Source organism: Chiloscyllium plagiosum, unplaced genomic scaffold (genome assembly GCF_037043375.1).
Source record: "Chiloscyllium plagiosum isolate Xiang-an unplaced genomic scaffold, Cpla_swu_hap1 HiC_scaffold_22, whole genome shotgun sequence".
Lineage (NCBI taxonomy): Eukaryota > Metazoa > Chordata > Chondrichthyes > Orectolobiformes > Hemiscylliidae > Chiloscyllium > Chiloscyllium plagiosum.
This window is the reverse complement of record NW_028270160.1, coordinates 2,005,175-2,030,733: the sequence shown is the minus strand read 5'-3', so window position 1 is coordinate 2,030,733 and position 25,559 is coordinate 2,005,175. Positions and strand designations below refer to the sequence as shown.

Sequence of the window (25,559 nt, the reverse complement as noted above, 5' to 3'; positions counted from 1 at the left end):
GGTTCAAAAAGGCAGCTCACCCCAACCTTTACAACTACCTGGTGAAAGAGCAGCGCTCCGATAGCTAGTGCTTCCAAATAAACCTGTTGGACTATAACCTGATGTTGTGTGATTTTTAACTTTGTACACACCAGCTCCAAATCATTCTCAAAAAGCAACTAGGATGGACAATACATGCTGGCCCAGCCAGCAAAGGTAATATCCCCTGAACTAAATTTGACAAAAAAAACTATACTCTTCAGCAACAAGTAAAAAATTAGTCCATTCAGTGAATTGATTTAAATTCTCAGGATGCCCACCCACAAAGCTCCCCAGAGATTTGAATCAAAGTAAAGATTAAAGCCACTATGTAATCATTGACGTGTGATCCTTGATAATGTCTCAGTCTTGAGCACACAACTCAACCCCTCCAAACTTACAAATCCTATTTAAGTGGCCTCCAATCTTCATGTAAATACTGACATATGTACAGTGCAGTTAAAAAACAAATTTTTGTGGAATTTATTCCTTTCCTCATGCTTTTGGAATGACACCAATATGAAGATGGAATCTAAAATCAAAGGACCCTTAGACCAGATTAATGGAAAGCGTTAAATCAAAACTTTAGTAATTAAGTTAAACAAAGAACATATGCTACCATGCAGAATCGTTCGAACATTTCAGTTCTGTACTTATAAGGACCAATATCAAAGGAAACAAACTCTAAATATTTTCTACTTTTGTCTGAGCAATTTGATCTGATAATTTTAGGTTTCAGATCCAAAAAGTACATGTGAGGATGAATTGTAAATAAATGTTTAGTGAAGAAGCTCTCATTTCTTGCAGAATAATGGATCTGTTTGTTGTTTGTAGCTAGAAATGTTTTTTTCTTTCTTTCACAAGCTTGGAGTTTAAAACCAAATGTGGAGCATCATGGAAGTAGGAAATATTAAGTCCAAGTTCTAAACTGGGGCAACGCAAATTTTGATGGAATTAGACAGGAGCTTGCAGGTTGTTTGCAGGCAAAGGGACCTCTGGCAAATGGGAGGCCTTTAACAGTGAGATAGCTAGAGTTCAAGGTCTATATGTTCCTGTGAGGATGAAAGGCAAGGTTAACAGGAATAGGGAACTCTGAATGACAAGACATATTGAGGAGGAAGTATGGCTCAAGTACAGGCAGCTGGGATCAAATGAATTCCTGGAGGTATATAGGGATTTTTAGGAGTTTACTGAAGAAGGAAATCAGGAGGGCGAAAAAGAGGCATAATATAGGCTTGGCTAAGAAGATTAGGGTGAAGCCAAAGATGGTCTTTAAGAATATTAAAGGAAAAAGAATAACTAGAGAGAGAATAGGGCCCCTCAAGGACCAAATTGGACAAGTACGTGTAGAACCGCAGGAGATGGGCAAGGTCCTGAATGAATATTTCTCCTCTGTGTTTACTGTGGAGAAAGACATGAAGACATGGAAACGTGAAGACGTTAGTGATGATATCTTGGGGACAGTCCATATCACAGCATAAGAGGTGTTGGATGTATTAGAATGTATGAAGGTGGTTAAATCTCCCGGTCCTGACCAGATATATCCAAGAACACTGCAAGAGGCTCGAGAAGAAATTGTGGGGGCCCTGGCTGATATTCTTGCATCATCATTAGCCATGGGTGAGGTCTTGGAAGACTGGACAGTAGTGAATGCTGTGCTCATATTATAGAAGGGCTGCAAAGAAAAACCTGGGAACTATAGCCCAGTAAGGCTAACATCTGTGGTGGGCAAGTTACTTGAGAAGATTCTGAGGGATAAGATATACATTGATTTAGAAAGACAGGATTAGATTAGGAGTAGTCAGCATGGCTTTGTGAGTGGGAAATCATGTCTCACAAATTTGTTAGAGTTCTTTGATGAAGGGACCAGGAAGGTTAATGAGGGCAGGGTGGTAGATGTAGTCTAGATGGATTTCAGTAAGGCCTTTGATAAGGTTCCACATGGTAGGCTGCTCTGGAAGGTTAGATCACATGGAATCTGGAGGTGGCTGGAGCTGGCAAATTGGATACACAATTGGCCTGATGCTAGGAAGCAGAGGGTAACAGTGGAAGGATGCTTGTTGTACTGGAGGCCTGTGACTAGTGGAGTGCCTCAGGGGTCAGTGCTGGGCCCATTACTGTTTGTTATCTATATCAATGATTTGGATGAGAATGCACAAGGTATGATTAGTAAGTTTGCTGATGACACTAAAATAGGAGGTATCGTGGACAGTGAGGAAGCTTATCAGAAATTGCAGGAGGACCTTGATCAGCTAAGGAAGTGGGTCGGGAAATGGCAAATGGAGTTTAATATAGATAAGTTGAGGTCTTGCATTTTGGCAAGTCAAATCAAGGTGGGAATTTCATGGTGAATGGTAGGGCCTTAAGGAGTGTGGTGGAACAGTGGGACTTTGGTCTTTAGGTTCACAGTTCTTTAAAGGTTGCGCCACAGGTAGACAGGGCAATGAAGAAGGCTTTTGACACACTGGCCTTCATCAGTCAGTGCATTGAGTATAGAAGTTGGGACGTTTTGTTGCAGTTATACAGGACGTTATTGAGGCCACACTTGAAGTTTTGGTCACTTGATATAAGAAAGAGGTTTTAAACTGGAAAGAGTGCAGAAGAAAATTACAGGGATGTTGCCAGGACTCGGCAGTATGAGTGATAGGGAGAGGTTGGACAAGCTAGGATCTTTTTTCTTTAGAGCGTAGGAGACTGAGGGGGGACCTTATAGAAGTGTATAAGATCATGAGAGGCATGGTTAGGGTGAATGCACTCAGTCTTTTTCCCAGGCTTGGGGACTCAAGGACTAGAGGGCATCAGTTTAAGGTTAGAGAGGAAAGAATAAAAGGGGAACCTGAGGGGCAACTGTTTTACACAGAGGGTGGTACGCATATGGAATGAGCAGCCAGCAGATGTGGTTGAGACGGTACATTAACAACATCTAAAAGGCATTTAGACAAATACATGGGTAGGAAAGGATTAGAAGGATATGGGCCAAGTGCAGGGAAACGAGGTTAACTTGGGTGGACATTTTGGTCAGCACGGACCGGTTTGGGTCAAAGTGCTTGTCTCTGTGCTGTAAGACTCTATGATTCTATGACTATTATATGACAAGGTTGAAAATCAGACCAACTGAAAAGGAAAAAAAGTCAATATAAAAACTGGAACATTGATGTAGGTCAGAAAACAAAATTGCTGGTGATCACAAGAAGGGCCTGTGCCCGAATGTGCCCATTCCTGAAGAAGGGCCTGTGCCCGAAACGTCGAATCTCCTGTTCCCTGGATGCTGCCTGGCCTGCTGTGCTGTTCCAGCAATAAAGTTTCAACGGTGATCACAAGAGGTCAGGCAGCATCTATGGAGAGAGAGCAAGGTCACCTTTTGATACTACTTGAAATGTTATCTTGCTTTCTCTCCATAGATGCTGCCTGACCCCTTGTGATCTTCAGCATTTTTTTGTTTCCAGTACTTATTCCAGGATCTGCAGTAATTTGCTCCTTAATTTAGGTCCGATTTTAAAAACACGAGAAGTGAAGGTGATGGAGAAATTAGCAGACAAGACAGAAGTGTAACGCTATGATTTTTTAGATTACTTACAGTGTGGAAACAGGCCCTTCGGCCCAACAAGTCCACACCGACCCGCCGAAGCGTAACCCACCCATACCCCTACATTTACCCCTTTACCTAACACTACGGGCAATTTAGCATGGCCAATTCACCTGACTTGCACATCTTTGGACTGTGGGAGGAAACCGGAGCCCCGGAGGAAACCCACGCAGACACGGGGAGAACGTGCAAACTCCACACAGTCAGTCGCCTGAGGCGGGAATTGAACCCGGGTCTCTGGCGCTGCGAGGCAGCAGTGCTAACCACTGTGCCACCGTGCCGCCCACCAATGAGATTAGAAAGCTATAGAATAAATAGAAGAAATAAAAGCTCTTCATAGTTTTTGGGTGCAAGGCAACTTCAAAGCTATCACAATAACAATAATTAAGAACTAAAATAAAATATGAAAATATTAGAAAATGTATGAGTGAACGCCTGAATAAATGGCTCCTGAGTTGTCAATGGATTGCAGATGAGCAGAGCCAATCAGAAGAGAGAGGAAAAATTAAAACTTGTAAATGTATATGATTTCAGTCACTGGAATACTGTGGTAAGGACCAGTCTAAGGATCAATCAAAATGTTTTAAAAAGGCCACTGGTGTCAGTGCTCACAACATTCTAGAGGGTCGTCAATGACTGATAACTTTCCATTCCTTCTTGTACCGTCAGTTTGTGGTAATGGATTGATTTGTGTTCCATGTATCCATACAGTTCGGATGTATATACCAACATAGCAAAAGCCAAACAGCTGCTTTGAAAAGGCTAGTGCAGCCCCAAAAATACCTGAGTCCTGCCAATGGCCATGGTTACATATTAGATTTAGAGTGCAATAGGATTTAGGCTTGGGATAACTTAAACTGCAAAGTTTTATTGCAGAATAAAGACATTAAAATTATATTGAAGCCTACATTGTTATTACAGTGGTTTTAGTAAAGGGTTTATGAGCATGTCATTTATTTTTCAATGGGAGTTCGCTGCATTTTCCTTTTATTTATTCACTCATGGGATGAAGGTGTCACTGACTAGGTCAGTATTTATTGTCTGACCCTAGTTGACCTTTGAGGAGGTGGGGGTGAGTTGCCTTCTTGATCCACTGCAGTCCATGTGCTAAGGTAAACCCACAATACCCTGAGGGAGGAGAGTTCAGATTTTGACCCAGTGACACTGAAAGAACAGCAATGTATTTCTGTGTTAGACTCAATCAACCTCCTATGTGTTCCAAACATATTTTGCTAAATGCTGGCAAATGGGATTAGATTAATTTAGGTAATTTGGTCAGCGTGGACAAGTTGGAATAAAGGGTCTGTTTCCATGCTGTACCAACTCTACGACTCTATAAGATACCAAGTTCATGATTGTAGCAAAGGGTGCATTTAAAATAAATAAACTAACACAGTTAAGAAATGCGCAAGTGTTTGGCTCAGGCATCTTGTTTCCTTTAGTGCTAATGGATAATCAGTAATGGATAGTCAGTAGAATAGTGCGAACTGTGTAAAATGAGTTAAATGTAATTGCTGCGATTAATGACTGAGACACGCTGTGCTTTAAAAAGATCAGGAGAAATCAGCTGGTTTTGTAATACCACTGGCACTTCAGCAGTATTGGAAATCCCTAACCAGTTAGTACTTCCAGACTTCAAATAAAACCACAGCGCAGCCTGAACTAATTGACAAGATATAGAGTTGCTCATTAAATTTGGAATGTGCTAATTCTATGGTCAAAGCAAAATGTAGCTGACACAAATCCAATTTTCATGGAGATGGGTAACTATATGACAGTTTCTTGGGAACAGACCAATACATTAAGCACAAAATCAGTTGGTGACTAATATTGAATATCTCTGTTGGTAGCCCTTGAAGGCGCTATGTTAACATTAACAAAGGGTCAAATGAAGGTCTTCAGTTCTAATGGTGTATATCCACAGGGAGCAAATACAACACTTCAGGAGGTGTGGATTGCTGACTTTATCATGTCCTCTACATATATATCTACTGAGATACAGTTGCCCATATAGTAAATGTAGAAATATAAATAGATTGTTAAAAGTGCTCTAATGAAGGCATCCTCCATGTTTACAATGTGACTCATTTAACCCAGACTCAGCATACAACAGGTGGCCACTCGTAATGTTGACTGTCTTCACCTGGTTCCATTTAATGAGGCAGCAGCATGTAACTGGATGTAGCGCCTTATCGAAATAAACCTCTTCCATCTCATGGGGAAAGAACAGATATTTGCTGAATAATCGAATAATGTAAGAAAATAAACAAACAGGAAAGAAGAGAAGGCCACTAGAGACACCAATATCCAATCCTCCTGCAATTCATCTGTGATCAAATAAGCATTGTCATAGGATTGTAGAATGATTATGGAACACAAAGAGGCCATTCAGTCTGACATGCCCATGTCAGCTCCATCCAAGAGTAACTCAGCTAATCCCATTCCCATGCCTTTTCCTGCAGCCATGATTTTTCTCTTTGTATGATTATCCAATTCCTTTTTTGAAAGCCAGAATTAAACTTTACCTCAACCACGTTCTTAGGTAATGAACTCCAGATCCTAAACCATGCTGAGTAAGAACAAAGATTTCTCCTATTGCTCCTGGCCTTTCATTGTTCATCTTAAACTCACACACACACATGCATTCTCTCTCACAGACACTCACAAACCCCTACCCCAGATACACATATACACACACATACACGTTTGTGGGGTGGATTTGTAATTGCAGAGTTACATTGTACTTTGCTCAAAAACTGCATGAATCCATGTAAGACTCTGTTAACTCATTTTTTAGATTAGAATCAGTCTAAACATCATAGCATAGACAGGGAACACAGGGGGCTAACACCTTCAACATCTCAACATCTTGTCTGCACTGACACCAATTGTTACAGTTTTAACCTGAGAATGTAACTTTTAAAAAAGTTTTGTGATTTACATATAAAAGAAGTGAAACTATCATGGTCATTCTAACAGATGAGAGTCTAAACAAACAATCAAAGTATTTTTCAATGTATAATTTCAGTTACGTCACACTGTAAATTTTTTGCTATAAATTCTGTGTCTTACAACTGTGTCCTCCACGGCCACCTGATGAAGGAGCAGCACTCTGAAAGCTAGTGCTTCCAATTAAACTTGTTGGACTATAACCTGGTGTCGTGTGATTTGTAACTTTGTACACCCCAGTCCAATACCGCCATCCCCAAATCATCTTAAGTCTGTCTTCTCAATCCTATAATGTTGGCTTCCTGCAATGTCACATGTTGAGGGTGAATTCACTGCCACCAATCCTCCTTATTGGACTTAGTCGAGATAATGTTGCCAAGGAGGGAAGGAAGACCACAAGATATCTTCAGCCGGATGTAACTCTGTTTTGTTTAAACGGTAAAGGTTTGTTCCATCTCACTTAGTAGCTAGTTATATTATAGCTGTGATACTTGATTGTCTCTTGTAAGACACCAGGCTCAACTTAAGAGTAAACACGTGTCACTACTTTAGGTATTTGCTGTTAAAACCAAGAATAACTCACAAACTGGCTAGGATCCAGTTACAACAAATAAAGAATCTCTGCAACTCTCGGAAAACTGATTAGTTCTTCTGCGATCAATTATTTATATCCCACGGTAGACTTTATCTACTTATGACAGTTAACCCTTTCTCGGTCCTAATTGTCTTGTGACATCGTCCCCAAGCTTCGCTTCTGGTTATTGAGTTTCTTCAACCGATTGGTTTAAAAAAGGAATGTAAGTGTCTGATTATCCCAAACCTCCCCATCACAGTCTCTGACTTTAGAAATAACTGATGGCCATGTTGAGTTCAAAGTCTACAACTTGAGGATGAAGTTCTCAGGGAGAGTTTATTGCCACACTGGAACCTTGGTGACACCTTGCTTTCCTATCGACTCTTTACAGAGAATATTCTCTGGCATTGATGTCCCCTTTGAACACTTATCTCCTGTACAGGATGAAATCATGTCAGAGAAAATAGTCATGTTTCTGAAAGACGAAATGTTCCTTGTGATGTTGTAGTGAGATGTACCTCACGTGGTCTTTCCATTCTTGACTTTTTTTTGGTTAATGGCCTTGTTTTATCAGGTTCAATCATAAACAGTGAAGCTGATAATATTGCTTCAGTCCTCCTTCTAACAGCTGAAACATCTGTAGCAAGAATCTATGACTGATTCCAGAAGGTTGTAGTGTCAAGGGTAATTGACAATCAGATCAGAACAAATTTGTTTGATGTCTTCTGATCTGTCAGTTGTGATACGTTCTCTGATACCAATGCAAATAATCTCAAGTGGTGTGTTTTTTCTCTTAGGTTCTTTGAATACTCTTATGAGACCTCTGAAGTCTTCCTCTTTTTGAGTAGATTTACTTTGATCATTGCTTTTTGGTTTCTCAGTTTTTTTATGTTCTTCACCAGACGGTCTAGAATTTTAAGAGTGAGGCACATGTTTCTGCTGCAAGTCAGAAGAGCTTTGGTCTGAAATGACTTTGCACAGGCATTTTATGAGGACTCTCAGCATTCCCTTGATCATGAACAGTGCTCTGTCTGCATCATATAGTTCTCTGTCAAAAGATTATTCAATTCCTTCTCTTCAATCAAGGAATATTTTTAGACAAAATAGTATCACTCACTCCAGTACCAAGTTTAAAGTTAGCTGGAATACCATAAACATGTACGGTCTGCTTGAGATGAACCAATTCTTGCAGCTCAGAAGGATTGAGTTGTACCTTCCCCAGGTGACACATCAGTTTATAATGATAAGTGTTTTAATGAAGATATGTCTTGATATTCTGGATTTCTTCCAAAGATGGTTGCTGTAGATGTCTTTCTTTCCAATGTTTCAGCCGTTGTCTTTGACATTTGCACATCCTCTGGAAATATCCCAGTGTCATTCAAAGTTTTCACTGAGCATTATAAACTGGACATTGTTTCTGTTTATGTCATTTTTATCTCCACATCTGGAACATTAACTCTTACTTTTGAAAGATTTGAAGGGGTTTTGTGCTGATTTTTGTAACTTCGGTGGGTGACAAAGTATGATAAGAATCTGGAACTTAAGTCAGCTTTCTGTTCCCATGATTCTCTTCTACTGTTTTGAAATTTCAACTTCTCCCACTATCAGGATGGCTCTTTTCAATGTGAGATCCCCTTTTGAAAGTCACATAACTAAAAGAGAAAAATTAGAAATTCCATTTACAATTCTATCGTGAATTAGTTCTGGTCATGAGTCGGTCTAATCACAAGATTCGGACAGTGTATAAAGTTGTCAATAAATTTTCCTGGGATATGCATTCTTCTGCTGGATATTGCTGCCTCCATTTCATGATTAATACATGAAGCTCGGTAATGTTGCATGCTCTTGCAATATTATCAAATTCTATCCATTCTCTTGTATTATTTTGTTTGAAAATTTGGATTTGTTATCAGATCTACTGAGTAAAGATATGCATTCACTGTGTTTCCCTAAGTTTCTTCCATAATCCCGAAGCACTTCTATATCACGTGAATTGTCTCTTCCATGTAATCTTGTTCAATTCTGCGGGAACAAAAAAAGATGAAAATTATTGTGAAACTTGACATAGTACTCATCTGGACAGGATGAGCCAGCTGACCACGGCACCATGGTGCAGAAGGCCATTCAAGAGGGGGGAGCAAAAAGACAAGTAGTGGTTATAGGGGATTCTCTAATTAGGGGGACAGATCGTATCCTTTGCAAGCCGGATCGGGAGTCTCGCATGGTGTGTTGCCTGCCCGGTGCCAGGGTGCGGGACATCTCCGACCGGCTTGAAAGGATATTGGAGCGGGAGGGGGAGGATCCAGTTGTTGTGGTCCATGTTGGGACTAACAACATAGGCAAAGCTAGGGTGGAGGACCTGTTTGGGGATTATCAAGCACTAGGAAGGAAATTGAAGTACAGGTCCTCAAGGGTCATAATCTCCGGATTACTGCCCGAGCCACGTGCCAATTGGCATAGGGATAAGAAAATTAGGGAAGTAAACACGTGGCTAAGTGATTGGTGTGGGAAAGAGGGATTCCACTTCATGGGGCATTGCCATCAGTTTTGGAACAGGGGGGATCTGTACCGTTGGGACGGTCTCCACCTGAACCGATCAGGTACCAATGTTCTAGCGAAGAGGATAAATAGGGTGGTCAGTAGGACTTTAAACTTCTGAGTTGAGGGGAAGGGAAAGTGAAAACGATAGAGAGTATGGAGTTAAATGGAAAGATAAGCGGCAGGATAGCATATGCGCAGGCAGATTTAAACTTGAGACAGACTGGGAATGCAGCAAAAAGGAAGGATAACTTAGGACATCTTATGACTTCCAATATCTCTAATGATAATAAAGTTAGCATTAAGGCACTTTACCTGAATGCTTGTAGCATTCATAACAAAGCAGATGAACTAATGGCACAGATCATCGTGAATGATTATGATGTGGTAGGCATCACAGAGACGTGGTTACAGGGGGGTCAGGACTGGCAGTTAAACATCCAAGGTTTTCAACTTATCGAAAAGACAGGGAGGTGGGCAGAGGGGGCGGGGTTGCCTTGTTAGTTAAGGACAAAATTAAATCTATGGCACTGAATGACATAGCATCGGATGATGTGGAGTCTGTGTGGGTGGAATTGAGGAATCACAAAGGCAAAAAAACCATAGTGGGAGTTATGTACAGACCTCCTAACAGTGGTCAGGACCAGGGGCGCAACATGTACCGGGAAATAGAGAAGGCAAGTCAGAAAGGCAAGGTCACAATGCAGGTGGACTGGGTAAATAATGTTGCCAGTGGATCCAAAGAAAGGGAATTCATGGAATGCTTACAGGATGGCTTTTTGGAACAGCTTGTCATGGAGCCCACAAGGGAGCAGGCTATTCTGGATCTGGTGCTATGTAATGAACCAGACTTTATAAAAGATCTTAAAGTAAGGGAACACTTAGGAAACAACGATCATAATATGGTAGAGTTCAGTCTGCAGTTTGAAAGAGAGAAGGCAAAATCGGATGTAATGGTGTTACAGTTAAATAAAGGTAATTATGAGGGCATGAGAGAGGAACTGACGAAAATAGACTGGAAGCAGAGCCTAACGGAGAAGACAGTAGAGCAAAAATGGCAGGAGTTTGTGGGTATAATTGAGGACACTGTACAGAGGTTCATCCCCAAGAGGAGAAAGATTATCCTGGGAGGGATTAGACAGCCATGGCTGACAAAGGAAGTCAGGAAATCTATCAAAGAAAAAGAGAGATCCTATAAAGTGGCCAAGAGCACTGGGAAATCAGAAGATTGGGAAGGCTACAAAAACAAACAGAGGATAACAAAGAGAGATATAAGGAAGGAGAGGATCAAATATGAAGGTAGGCTAGCCAGTAATATTAGAAATGATAGTAAAAGTTTCTTTCAATACATAAGAAACAAATGACAGGCAAAAGTAGACATTGAGCCACTTCAAACTGATGCTGGAAGCCTAGTGATGGGAGATAAGGAAATAACAGGAGGACGTAATAAGTACTTTGCATCAGTCTTCACAGTGGAAGACATGAGTAATATCCCAACAATTAAAGGGAGTCAGGGGGCTGAGTTGAGTATGGTTGCCATTACAAAAGAGAAAGTGCTAGAAAAGCTAAAAGGTCTTAAAATTGATAAATCTCCTGGCCCAGATGGGTTACATCCTAGAGTTCTGAGGGAGGTGGCTGAGGAAATAGCAGGGCGTTGGTTGAGATCTTTCAAAAGTCACTGGAGTCAGGGAAAGTCCCGGATGATTGGAAGATCGCTGTTGTAACCCCCTTGTTCAAGAAAGGATCAAGACAAAAGATGGAAAATTATAGGCCAATTAGCCTAACCTCGGTTGTTGGTAAAATTCTAGAATCCATCATTAAGGATGAGGTTTCTAAATTCTTGGACGAGCAGGGTCGGATTAGAACAAGTCAACATGGTTGTAGTAAGGGGAGGTCGTGCCTGACAAACCTGTTGGAATTCTTTGAAGAGGTGACAAGTAGGTTAGACCGGGGAAACCCAGTGGATGTGGTCTACATAGACTTCCAAAAGGCCTTTGATAAGGTGCCACACGGGAGGCTGCTGAGCAAGGTGAGGGCCCATGGTGTGCGAGGTGAGCTACTGGTATGGATTGAGGATTGGCTGTCTGACAGAAGGCAGAGAGTTGGGATAAAAAGTTCTTTTTCAGAATAGCAGCTGGTGACAAGCGGTGTCCTGCAGGGTTCAGTGCTGGGGCCGCAGCTGTTCACATTATATATTAATGATCTGGATGAAGGGACTGGGGGCATTCTAGCGAAGTTTGCCGATGATACAAAGTTAGGTGGACAGGCAGGTAGTACTGAGGAAGTGGGGAGGCTGCAGAAGGATCTAGACAGTTTGGAGGAGTGGTCCAGGAAATGGCTGATGGAATTCAATGTGAGCAAATGCGAGGTCTTGCACTTTGGAAAAAAGAATAGAAGCATGGATTAGTTTCTAAACGGTGATAAAATTCATAAAGCCAAAGTACAGAGGGATCTGGGAGTGCTAGTTGAGGATTCTCTAAAGGTAAACATGCAGGTTGAGTCCGTGATTAAGAAAGCGAATGCAATTTTGTCAGTTATCTCAAGAGGGTCGGAATATAAAAGCACTGTTGTGCTACTGAGACTTTATAAAGCTCTGGTTAGGCCCCATTTGGAATACTGTGTCCAGTTTTGGTCCCCACACCTCAGGAAGGACATACTGGCACTGGAGTGTGTCCAGCGGAGATTCACATGGATGATCCCTGGAATGGTAGGTCTAACATATGAGGAACGGCTGAGGATCCTGGGATTGTATTCATTGGAGTTTAGAAGATTAAGGGGAGATTTAATAGAAACTTACAAGATAATACATGGGTTGGAGAGGGTGGACGCTAGGAAATTGTTTCCGTTAAGCGAGGAGACTAGGACCCGTGGACACAGCCTTAGAATTAGAGGGGGTAACTTCAGAACAGAAATGCGGAGACATTTCTTCAACCAGAGAGTGGTGGGCCTGTGGAATTCATTGCCGCAGAGTGCAGTGGAGGCTGGGACGCTAAATGTCTTCAAGGCAGAAATTGATAAATTCTTGATGTCACAAGGAATTAAGGGCTATGGGGAGAATGCGGGTAAGTGGAGTTGAAATGCCCAACAGTCATGATTGAATGGTGGAGTGGACTTGATGGGCCGAATGGCCTTACTTCCGCTCCTATGTCTTATGGTCTTATGGTCTTATGATCAAATCATTATCCAACTCCACACTTTTACAGCATTGGAGATGATGTCGAAAAGATTCTGGTTAGTAAGGTTAGATCACAAAGAATCCAGGGATGACTAGCCATTTGGGTACAAAATTGGTTCGAAGAAAGAAGACTCATGGTGGTTGTGGAGGGTTGCTCTTCAGACTGGAGGCCTGCGACCAGCAGTGAGCCATAAGGATCGCTGTGGGTCCACTGCTTTTTGTCATTTATATCAATGATTTAGATGAGAATATAGCAGGTGTGGTTAATATGTTTGCAGATGGTGAATTGGACAGTGAAGAAGGTTATCTCAGCGTACAATGGGACCTTGATCAGATGGGCAAATGGGCCAAGGAGTGGCAGATGGAGTTTAATTTAGATAAATGTGAGGTGCTGCATTTTGGTGAGGCAAATCAGGGCAGGATGTATACAGTGAATGGGAGGGCCCTGGGAAGTGTTGACGAACAAAGAGACGCATGTTCGGATATAGGTTCATAATTCCTTGAACTGAGTCACATTTAGACAGGTGGTGAAGAGACCGTTTGGTATGCTTGCTTTTATTGGTCAGTGCATATAGTGCAGGAGTCAGGAGGTCATGTTGTGGTTGTACAGGACATTGGTTAGGCCACTGTTGGAATATTACGTGCAGTTCTGGTCTCCCTGATATAGAAAATTCGTTGTTAAACTTGAAAGGGTTCAGAAAGGATTTAAAAGGATATTGCCAGGGTTGGAGGATTTGAGCTATTAGAAGAGGCTGAACAGGCTGGGACTGTTTTCCCTGGAGTGTTGGAGGCTGAGGGGTGACCTCATAGATGTTTATAAAATCATGAGGAGCATGGATAGGATAAATAGACAAAGTCTTTTTCCCTGGGGTGGGGGAGTCCACAACTAGAGGGCATAGGTCTAGAATGAGAGGGGAAAGATATAAAAGAGACCTAAGGGGCACCTTTTTCACCTAGAGGGTGGTGCATGTATGGAATGAGCTGCCAGAGGATGTGGTGGAGGCTGGTATGATTACAACATTTAAGAGGCATCTGGATGGGTATATGAATAGGAAGGGTTTAGAGGGATAGGGGCCAAGTGCTGGCAAATGGGAATAGATCACTTTAGGATATCTAATTTAAGCAAACCAGACAACAAAATGTAATGTGATGCAGTGAAGCTAAAGCTTTGAGTTTCCCTTGCAAAATGCTTCAGTAAATGTCAGACATCAATCTCCTTGGGAGAACTGAAACTGGGTGGAGTATTTGCAATTTGAAAATTCAGTGTAAGACTGCAGGGAATGATATCATTGAAGTACTGTTTTGACAAGTTGCCTGGAACGGCCCCTGGTGTGTAGCCAGGATATGTTTGAAAAGATGGTGGTAGTGGTGGGGGTGCAGGGCAAAACCTTTGTGCCCACAAACTGAAAGATTTCAGTTAATCTGTGGATGGGACATGGTTCCTGCAATTACCTCCCTATTGCTCCCCATAATACTTTAACCTGTAAAATGGTGCAATGTTATAGGAGATCCACAGTCTAAGCTAATAATAGTGTTTAGAGATTTGTTTTTGTATACCTTTATTGGGTGGATTCTTATAGGGGCCTAAATAGGGGATAGGAAGATGTGGGACAGAATCGTCTGAGAAATCCAGTGAGGCCTATCTCAACTTCGGGATTAACACATTGCATCTTCAAACGAAGTTCCGGGTGTGGAAACAAGGTTATTCTCAATGGGGCAGGAGGAAATTCTTATTAACAAGGATTATTGATTATTAATGACTTTTAATATGCTCACCATGCCTTACTGAAACACAGCTTCCAATCCCACCATGCACTGCAGGCAAAACTAAACATCAAGAATCCTCAATGTTGAAATCAGAGCACGGATCTGGCACGTTCAGCTCCCTGTTTGTTCCACACGATTCCAGATTGGACACTGGGCACCAACATCTCTGGGCATTCTGCATGGGCACCAGCCACACACCCCTTATGTCCACTGCCATTGGCATCCAACATGTGCCAACCCTGAAGAACCTTCCTGGCACATCTCTGATCCACTTACAGAATACTCTGCCTTCAACATTGCCCCAGTATCTCTCATTGTAACACTACAATAAGGACACTGTGTGCTCAGGGACACATTCAGTTCAGGGGCTGCACCAGGCTGCATCTCTGGGAACTCATTTGCATTCTTAGCATTCACTTACTTTATGCCTACCTGCATGCTCCCAGCATCCCTGGCTTGCTGGGTGTTTTTGCAGCTTGTACCTCAGCCACAGATACCAGGCTCACAATACTGCTGTTTTCATGCACATTTAGAACATCAAATGTAGAACAGTACAACACAGTACAGGCCCTTCGGCCCTTGATATTGTGCCAGCCTTTTGTCCAACACTAAGATCAAACTAACCTACATACCCTTCATTGTGCAATGTGCCTATCCAAGGTTTGCTTAAATGCCCCTAATGTCTCTGACTCTACTCCCACCGCTGGCAGTGCATTTCACACACACACCACTCTCTGTGTAAAGAACCTACCTCTGACATCTCCCCTAAACTTTCCTCCAGTCACCTTAAAATTATGTCCCTTTGTGATAGTTATTTCTGCCCTGGGAAAAATTATCTGACTATTCACTCTATCTGTGCCTCTCAACATCGTGTACATCTCTATCAAGTCACCTCTCACCCTTCTTCGTTCCAATGAGAAAAGCCTTAGCTCCCTCAACCTTTCTTCATGCGACATACCCTCCAGTCCAGGCAGCATCCTGGTAAATCTCCTCTGCACCTTTCCTAAAGCTTGCACATTCTTCCAATAATGAGGCAACCAGAACTGAACACAATATTCCAAGTGTGGTCTATAGAGCTACAGCATAACCTCGTGGCTTTTAAACTCCATCTCCCTGCTAATGAAAGCCAACACATCATATGCCTTCTTAACAACCCTATCACCTTGGGTGGCAACTTTGAGGGATTTATGGACATGGACCCCAAGATCCCGGTGTTCTTCCACACTGCCAAGAATCCTGGCTTTAACCCTGTATTCTGCATTCAAATTTGACCTTCAAAATGAATCACTTCATGTTTCAAGGTTGAACTCCATCTGCCACTGATCAGCCCAGTAGGATGATCAGTGATCACTGATCAACCCACCCTTCTACTTCCTCATCCTGTCAATGTTCCGTTGCAGCCTACAACAGCCCTCCACACTATCCACCACTCCACCAACCTTCATGTCATTGGTAAACTTACTAACCCACCCTTCTGCTTCCTCATCCAAGTCAGTTATGGAAATCACAAAGAACAGAGGCCCCAGAACAGATCTCTGTGGAACAATATTGGTCACTGAGCTCCAGGCTGGATAATTTCCCTCTACCACCACCCTCTGTCTTCTATGGGCCAGCCAATTCTATATCCAGGCGAAAGTGAGTACTGCAGATGCTGGACATTAGAGTCGAGAGTGCGGTGCTGGAAAAGCACAGCAGGTCAGGCAGCATCCGAGGAGCAGGAAAATCAACGTTTCAGGGCTCCTCGGATGCTGCCTGACCTGCTGTGCTTTTCCAGCACCATACTCTCAACTCTATATCCAGACAGCCAAAATTCCCTGTATCCCATGCCTCCTTACGTTCTGAATGAGCCTACCTTGGGGAACCATATCGAACACCTTGCTAAAATCCATGTACACCAAATCCACTGCTCTACCTTCATCAATGTGTTTTGTCACATCCTCAAAGAATTCAGTGAGGCTTGTGAGACAAGACCTACCTCTCTCAAAGCCATGCTGACTGTCTCTAATCAGATTATGGTTTTCCAAGTAATCATAAATCCTGACTCTCAGAGTTCTCTCCAATACATTACCCACCATTGACGTAAGACTGACTGGTCTGTAATTCCCAGGATTATCCCTATTCCCTTTCTTGAACAAGGGAATAACATTTTCCACCCTCCAATCATCTTGCACTGCTCCAGTGGACAGTGAGGACACAAAGATCATCACCAAAGGCACAGCAATGTGTTCCCTCACTTCCTGTAGTAAACTTGGATATATCCCATCTGGCCCAGGGGGTTTATCTAACCTCATGTTTTTCAAACTTTTCAGTACATCAACCTGTTCCAGCGTATCAGTCTGTTTCATGCTGTCCTCAGAAATGTCAAGGTCCCTCACACTAGTGAACCTTGAAGCAAATTATTCATTAAGGGCCTTTCTTACCTCCTCTGACACCAGGCACAAGTTCCCTCCACTCTCCCTCATCGGCCCTACCCTCACTCTGACCATCCTCTTGTTCTTCATGTTAGTGTAGAACGCTTTCGGGTTTTCCTTAATCCTACCTGCTGAAGCTCATGCTCCCTTCTAGCTCTCAAGTCCATTCTTCAGTTCCTTCCTGACTACCCTGTAACCCTCTAGAGCCCTGTCTGATCTTTGCCTCTTCAACCTTAAGTAAGCTTCCTTCTCCTTCTTGACTAGATTTTCCACATCCCTTGTCACCCAAGGTACTCTCAAACTACCATCCCTTCCTTGCCTCAGTGGGACAACCTGTCCAGCACTATCAGCAAGTGCTCGAATCTCCTGTTCCCTGGATGCTGCCTGACCTGCTGTGCTGTTCCAGCAATAAAGTTTCAACTTTGATCTCCAGCATCTGCAGACCTCACTTTCTCCTCCCTAAACAACCTCCACATTTCTGTTGTGCATTTCCCTGAGAACATTTGGTCTTAGTTTAGGTGCCCCAGTTCCTGCCTAATAGCATTGTAATTCCCCTGTCCCCAATTAAATACCTTCCCATACCGTCTGCTCCTCACCCTCTCCATGACTATAGTAAAAGTCATGGCATTGTGATCACTATTACCAAAATGCCCTCCCAACGAGAGATCTGACACCTGGCATGGTTCATTGCCAAGCATCAAATCCAATATGGCCTCCCCTTTAGTCAGCCTATCTACATATTGAGTCAGGAATCCTTCCTGGACACTCCTGACAAAAACTGTTCCATCCAAACTATTTGAACTAAGGAGATTCCAGTCAACATTAGGGTAGTTAAAGTCACCATGACAATAACCCTTTTACTTCTGCATCTTTCCAAACTCTTCATCCCAGTCTGCTCCTCCATGTCTCTGTTTGATGTAGGCATAAAGCCAGGAAACCTGTCGTAGTTGTTAGTAGGCCTCAGTCAAGCCTTTTGTCAGATGATTCTGGTACAGTGAGTCAAGGGCAACCTCCGATAACCATCCAGGGGCTTGGACATGGTCAGTCAGCATCCTCCCACCCCACCATCTTGACTCCTTCTGCCATGTTATGGGCTATTTTCCTCCTGAAATGAGAGAGAGAAGGGTATTAATGAAGCGGAAAGTGGGTAGCACAGCCGGTAGTGTTGGTGCAGGCAGTGAGATGTCCTCACTAAGTGCGTGAGTAGGCAGCGCTGAGCGACTGCAGCATCAGTGGAGTTGGGGATTTCAGTGTGTGACAGTGAGCGAGAGAAGATGTCGCAGGTAGGCCACAAGCTTCGCTGGGAGATTAGTGAGTGTGAGAAATCAGAAATAAGATAGTCGCACTTGTGCTGACATAGTGGAGAAGGTTATTGAAATGCAGGCCGAGCTGATGATGCCTACATCCCGTGAATGAATAAAAAAATTCTTCCTACAGTGCCGGGCATTAGTCTTGAACCTTGGAGCAAGCTGGCATGGTCTTCCATTGTATGTCCTCGGGAGGAGGAAGTGATGACTCTGTACAATCCCATTCAGCAGGACCTGACCCACAAAGCAGAGTGCGCCAATTATTTACTTTACTCACTCACAAGATGAGGGCATCTCTGGCTAAATCAGCATTTACTGCCCATTCTTAATTGCCCAGAGGGCAGTTAAGAGTCAACCACATTGCTGTGGGTCCTGGAGTCACATGTTGCCCAGACAAGGATGCAGTTTCCTTCCCTAAAGGACATTAGTGAACCAGATGAGATTTTCTGACAATTGACAATGGTTTCATCATCATAATTAGGCCCTGAATTCCAGAATCTTTATTGAACTCAAATTCTACCAATTGCTTTGGTGGAATTTGAACCTAGGTCCTCAGACATTAGCTTAATTTCTGGAGTAATAGTCCAGTGAATACCACTGGGCCACTGGCTCTCCCACGGAACTTTCCCTTCTCATGCCACGTCTGAGCAAATGTCAGAGATTGTGTGGGGAAGGTTTGGAATGACAGAGGTGGACCATTGCATGCTGGATCTTAAAGATGTGGTCAGTGTCAGGATTATAAATCCATTCTGGGATATCCTGGTTCAGGATTATTCCAGGTTATTCCAGGTTCAGCAAGTGGTAGAATATTGGAGAGACACCTATGTGCGGGGTTAGTAGTTAACAAATTGTGTTGGTAAGATGTAGTGAGAATACTCGCTATGCCCCGTGGAGAGAAAACCACCACAGAAACCTGAGGAAACTGACACAGCCCAAAAAACATACATTTCTGCCTAATCCCATCAACATTGATTAGGCCCAGTAAGGATTATATTCTGTTCCATGTCTTATTGTTCAGATAATTTTTTTGGCATATTGTTGTGTCAAACACAATATATTGGAGCTTATTAGTTAAGGAGATTTATGTGAGTCCTGTCTGATTGAGACAGAGATATTTTCTAGTTCTGAAGAAGGATCCTGGATTTAATACTTTCATTCTATTTTGTCTCCACAGTCCTGTTGAGTATCCCTAATAATTTCAGTTTTTGTTTGTTTCAGACCTCAAGCATCCACAGTTCTTTGTTTTATTTTGTAACTCTTTGTGCTTTCTTCAAGATAGCAGTGAAGGAGCCTACACATTTTTGTGTGTTGTATTGATGCCAATAGTACAGTACTACTGAGCTGAGGAATCTGTACTATTTTAAAAATTATTAGAATAGAAGCAGACTGCGAGATTTAGTAACTTGTCCATTTTTATAGAGTCACAGAGATGTGCAGCATAGAAACAGACCCTTCGGTCCAACCCGTCCATGCCGAGCAGATGTCCCAACCTAATCTAGTCCCACCTGCCAGCACCCGGCCCATATCCCTCCAAACCCTTCCTATTCATATACCCATCCAAATGCCTCTTAAATGTTGCAATTGTACCAGCCTCCACCACTTCTTCTGGCAGCTCATTCCATACATGTACCACCCTCTATGTGAAAAGGTTGCCCCTAAGGTCTCTTTTATATCTTTCCCCTCTCACCCTAAACCTATGCCCTCTAGTACTGGACTCCCCCACCCCAGGGAAAAGACTTTGTCTATTTACCCTATCCATGCACCTCATAATTTTGTAACCCTCTATAAGGTCACCTCTCAGCCTCCGACGTTCCAGGGAAAACAGCCCCAGCCTGTTCAGCCTCTCCCTATAGCTCAAATCCTTCAACCCTGGCAACATCCTTGTAAATCTTTTCTGAACCCTTTCAAGTTTCACAACATCTTTCCGATAGGAAGGAGACCAGAATTGCATGCAATATTTCAACAGTGGCCTAACCAATGTCCTGTACAGCCGCAACATGACCTCCCAACTCCTGTACTCAATACTCTGACCAATAAAGGAAAGCATACCAAACGCAGCCTTCACTATCTTATCTACCTGCGACTCCACTTTCAAGAAGCTATGAACCTGCACTCCAAGGTCTCTTTGTTCAGCAACACTCCCTAGGACCTTACAATTAAGTGTATAAGTCCTGCTAAGATTTGCTTTCCCAAAATGCAGCACCGCACATTTATCTGAATTAAACTCCATCTGCCACTTCTCAGCCCATTGGCCCATCTGGTCCAGATCCTATTGTAATCTGAGGTAAGCCTCTTCGCTGTCCACTACACCTCCAATTTTGGTGTCATCTGCAAACTTACTGATTGTACCTCTTACGCACACATCCAAATCATTTATGTAAATGACAAAAAGTAGAGGGCCCAGCACCGATCCTTGTGGCACTCCACTGGTCTCAGACCTCCAGTATGAAAAACAACCCTCCACCACCACCCTCTGTCTTTTACCTTTGAGCCAGTTCTGTATCCAAATGGCTAGTTCTCCCTGTATTCCATGAGATCTAACCTTGCTAATCAGTCTCCCATGGGGAACCTTGTCGAACGCCTTACTGAAGTCCATATAGATCACATCCACTGCTCTGCCCTCATCAATCCTCTTTGTTACTTCCTCAAAAAACTCAATCAAGTTTGTAGGGCCAGTTGAAAATTTCTGCAAAATTATATTTGTGACTAAACTACAATAGCAAATCTTTGTCTATCAGATGCTTTAGGACATACAAAGGTCATAAAAGGTGCTTTATAAATGCAAATTCTCCCTTCTTAAGAATCAGTCAAAAATACTTTAAATTTAATTTCCAGAATTAAGATGCTGCACTTTGTTCAACATGTAATCGTTCACTGGGTGATTTGACAAGTTCAGAGTTGGTAGAGATAACACTCATAAGGGGATATAACTAGCATCTGAATATTTAAGACGTATATATTTAACATTTTTTGAATATTATCTTCTGAGAACAAACCTATTGGCAGTCAGAATTTAAATGTTCGGGATTAGTTTTAAATGAACGAGACAGAAATCAGTGTGACCCAATTATGATCAGTTTTGTAAGTTGCACCATGTTTGCACAGGTTTTAGTTTGACTTTTTCTAAGTGCTTATTTACTTATGAAAGACTTTTCTTTTTGTCACAGAAATACCTATCGCAGTTAGCTGAAGAAAGCCTGAAGGAAGGTGAAAAAGCCAGTAGTTCTGGAGCAGAGGAGGAAGTTGGGATCATGCCACAGTTTGAAAATAAAAAATCGAGTCCATCCTGAAACATCCAGCTCGGATTAAACCTGAGAGGCTCCAATATCAAGGAACTAATGGAACCAAAAGCTTAGTTCTTAACAATCATGTTCCAGGATGTGATACATAAGTGCCACATGAAGCTAAGGAAGGATTGATAATCAGAGAAAGTGAGAGAGAGAAAGGGAGATGATCCTTTCAATTATTGCAGTACTTTAGAAACATATCTTTATCCTTATTCTTCATTGACCAGGCAAATCATATTCAGGGAATTTCTAGTTTCTAATTTTCACTCTGATCATACTAAATGTATTGGTTTGATGAAAGAATTTTACTTGGACCATTTCATATGGATAACTAATTTATGTCTAAATGACATGTTGCTTGATTCAAGAGCAGATAATTAAAATTAGATTTTTTTTCCAATACTGTATAATTTATTAGAAGCACTAATTAGGAAATACAGTTATTTAGAAAGTTGTATCAGGAAAACAGATATGAATTTAATTTTAAAAATTATTTAAAGATTGAAATTGATTATTTTATTGCATTCAAAGGCGTTTCTTGTTCTTGTCCTTTAGCTCAGCAATAAACGCTGGTCCAACCAGGAATGCAGACATTCCAGAAGTGAATATAAAACTATGTTCAGATGTCAGAAACCCTCTGTCACTTAGTCCAATGACCATTTTTACATGCTAGCTAAAAACTGCATTCCATATGTTTATTTGAGCATATTTGATACCACAACCAAGTCTGTTTGTATCATTTAAAACACAACTCGCTGTCATCCATTCATCCATTGCCCCTCTATTCACTGACTTACATTAGCTCCAACATCTCAAATTTAAAATTCTCAGACTAATGTTCTGATCCCTCCATAGTCCTGTACCTCCTAGCTCTGGAACCTCAACCAACCCTGCAGTTTTCTGAGGACCTTATATTCTTCTGGTAGCGATAGGACATTCATTATAGTGCTACTAGACTTCAATATGAGGGTTTATGAAGTTTGTCATGAACAAATATTGCATGGAGTGTCCAGCAACCACAGTTAACTTGGTTACAGGTATGAAAACATTCAGCAGGTTGGTCCATCTCAGGATAAAAGCACAAGGAAACCTACTTTAGAATTCTGCTCACAAGCTATATAAATATCTAATTATCAAGTTGCATTGGGCCGCACATCAATACATTGGAAGTTCATCTGATTGACTAACATTGCCACATGTGCCTGTGGCAGAACCCTGGAAGTCTCCAGAGGTAGGAATGGTCAAGGCCATGTTGACTTTGGTGGCTGTGTGGAGTTTGCACATTCTCCCCGTGTCTGCGTGGGTTTCCTCCGGGTGCACCGGTTTCCTTCCACAATCCAAAGATGTGCAGGTCAGGTGAATTGGCCATGGGAAATTGCCCGTAGTGTTCAGGGATGTGTAGGTTAGATGTGTTAGTCGGGGTAAATGTAGAGTTAAAAGGTAGGGGAGTGGGTCTGGGAGGGATACTCTTTAGAAGGTAGGTGTGGACTTGTTGGGCCAAATGGCCTGTTTCCACACTGTAGGAATTGTATGATCTATGACTGGTCATATTTGACAGCAAGTCTTCTGGAAGTTACAGATTGTTGCCAACACCTTTGTTATATTCTGAGCCACCTGGGATGCTGATTATCCACATCAAAGAAGCCAATTCTCTGCCTGTCAGACCATGTTTCGTGCTTATCCCCACTCACAAGCTCCACCTTTCCACCTGTCTCTCTTTGCTGGTCTCTTTTCTGCTGGTTCTGTTTCTGCACGTTTGTATCCACTCTGCAGCTATTCATCTGTGTCAGTAATATTCCTGACTGTTCTGATCCTCGTTTGAGGTCCAGTCTAAAGCAACATAAGCAGCACTCCAAAAAGTGTATAAATTAAATGCTCATGTATAGAAATCAACTGGAAAGTGGAATGTTCTGAGGAAGGTTATGACAAAGAAACCATAAGACAACTGAGCAGAAAAAAGATCGAAATCTAGTTGTATTTAAGATGAAGAAATTATTGGTTTTGTGGGTTTCTGTTCAAAGTGTATGAGATCATATTCAATAACACAGTAACAACTTTGACATAGAAAACATATTGCATTTAATTTCTAAACTGCCAATGATTTTTCTGCCTTGAAGTTTCAATGGTCTTGGTGATCCAACTTATTTGAATCATTTATAGTTACATTGCAACCAACTCTTAGCTCACTGTAACTGATTCCTTTTCAATAACGCTGAACTAAAACTACAGCACAACAACAAAGATTAAAAAAAATATTCTTGACAGTTGTATTGCAGCACAGATGGGAAACAGGAATCAAGTACAAAAGGTCAAACCACAAACATTTGGTATTTTAGTCTTCTGTATTTTACTGATTTTTTTGTCAAACGGTTGTCTTTCTCACAAGGAAATGGCTAGAAATAAACATTAGCAGTGTGTTGCAGCATGATAGATCTGTGACAATATCAAGAAGTGATGAAATATCAAGTCGTCCTTGCCCTAACTGTGTTTCTGTGAGGACATTCCCTATAACTCAGCTCATTGTTAACTTTTCATGTTGTATATTTCATAATAATGTTGTAACCTCTCTTAAATGAGGGCTTTCTCAGTGTAAGTCCAACATCCTACATAGGAACATGACGAGGCCATTCAGCCCCTCGAGCCTATTCCACCTTCAATGAGATCATAATCTGAGCTGTAGTGATTGGAACCAGGTGGATCTCAGTCACAATGAGATCCTTGATTGGTCCATTTAACAATCCCAACCAGAAAGCCCTGGCTGACCAGTATAAACAGGGGGGTTTAGAATTCCCTCAGTTCAGGGGACTGACTCTGAGCTGGCTGGCCACAGCCAGTGTACTACGTACATGTAAAAACAATGACTGCAGACGCTGGAAACCAGATTCTGGATTAGTGGTGCTGGAAGAGCAAAGCAGTTCAGGCAGCATCCAAGGAGCAGTAAAATTGACGCTTCGGGCAAAAGCCCTTCATCAGGAATACAGGCAGAAAGCCTGAAGGGTGGAGAGATAAGTAAGAGGAGGGTGTGGGTGGGGGTGGGGGTGGGGAGAAAGTAGCATAGAGTAAAAAAGGTGAGTGGGGGAGGGGATGAAGGTGGTAGATCAGGGAGGAGGGTGGAGTGGATAGGTGGAAAAGAAGATAGGCAGGTAGGAAGAGCTTCAGGGCAGAGGAAATGACCTGGGAGTTGCAGTGGGAGAGGGAGTCCCTGAGATTCTTGTACAGAGAGGAGGAAAATTTCTACAAGGCAGGCATCCGTACATGTAAATAAAGGGTGACTTGGTGACGGGATACCAGCATCTGTGCAGTTATTTCATGAGGCATAATTCCATATCCCTGCCTTTGATCCATATCACTTAATAGTTTTACTGAAGAAAAACATACCTATCTCAGGTTTAAAATTAACATCTGATGTAGTAACCGCTGCTGTTTTTGGAGGAGAGTTCCAAACTTCCAACACCCGCTGTGTGTAGTAGTGCTTCCAAACACCTTTCCTGAACAGTCTGGCCCTAATTCTCAGACTATGTTCCCTAGTTCTTGAATCCCAATCAGTGGAAATAGTTTATCGTTATACACCCTGCCTTTTCTTATTAATATTTTGAAGACTTCAATCAGATCACTCCTGAACCTTCTAAATTTTAGAGAAAACCTATTTTGTTCAAATCTCTCATCAGTCCTTAACCCCTCAAGTCCAGGTATTATTCTTGTATAAGAATCAAAAACAAAATTAGAAATTGCTGGGGAAACTCAGCAGTTCTGGCAGGATCCGTTGTGAGAAAGCAGAGATCCATTTTCAGAGCCTTCTCCACAGATGCTGCTGAGCTGATCCAGCAATTTCTGATCATTCTTGTAAGCCTGTGCTGTCCTTCCTCCAAGGCCAATCCATCCTTCCTAATGTGTGGTGCCCAGATCCGCACATAGTACTCCAAGTAGGGTCAAACCAGAGTTTTGTA

General features: G+C 42.2%; 1 protein-coding gene across 2 annotated transcripts in view; it reads left to right on the top strand.

Annotated features, from left to right (window-relative positions):
- Positions 1-23,028, top strand: part of rbm20 (RNA binding motif protein 20) — a 325,960-nt gene extending 302,932 nt beyond the window's left edge. Inside the window, exon 14 of one of the 2 annotated variants that reach the window (XM_043713177.2) lies at positions 21,493-23,028. In XM_043713177.2, the coding sequence (XP_043569112.2) occupies positions 21,493-21,615 (123 nt within the window). In that variant the 3' untranslated portion in view covers positions 21,616-23,028. The remainder of the gene's footprint in view (positions 1-21,492) is intronic. The other variant, XM_087998710.1, reaches the window with a different exon arrangement.
- The last annotated feature ends 2,531 nt before the right edge of the window (positions 23,029-25,559 follow it).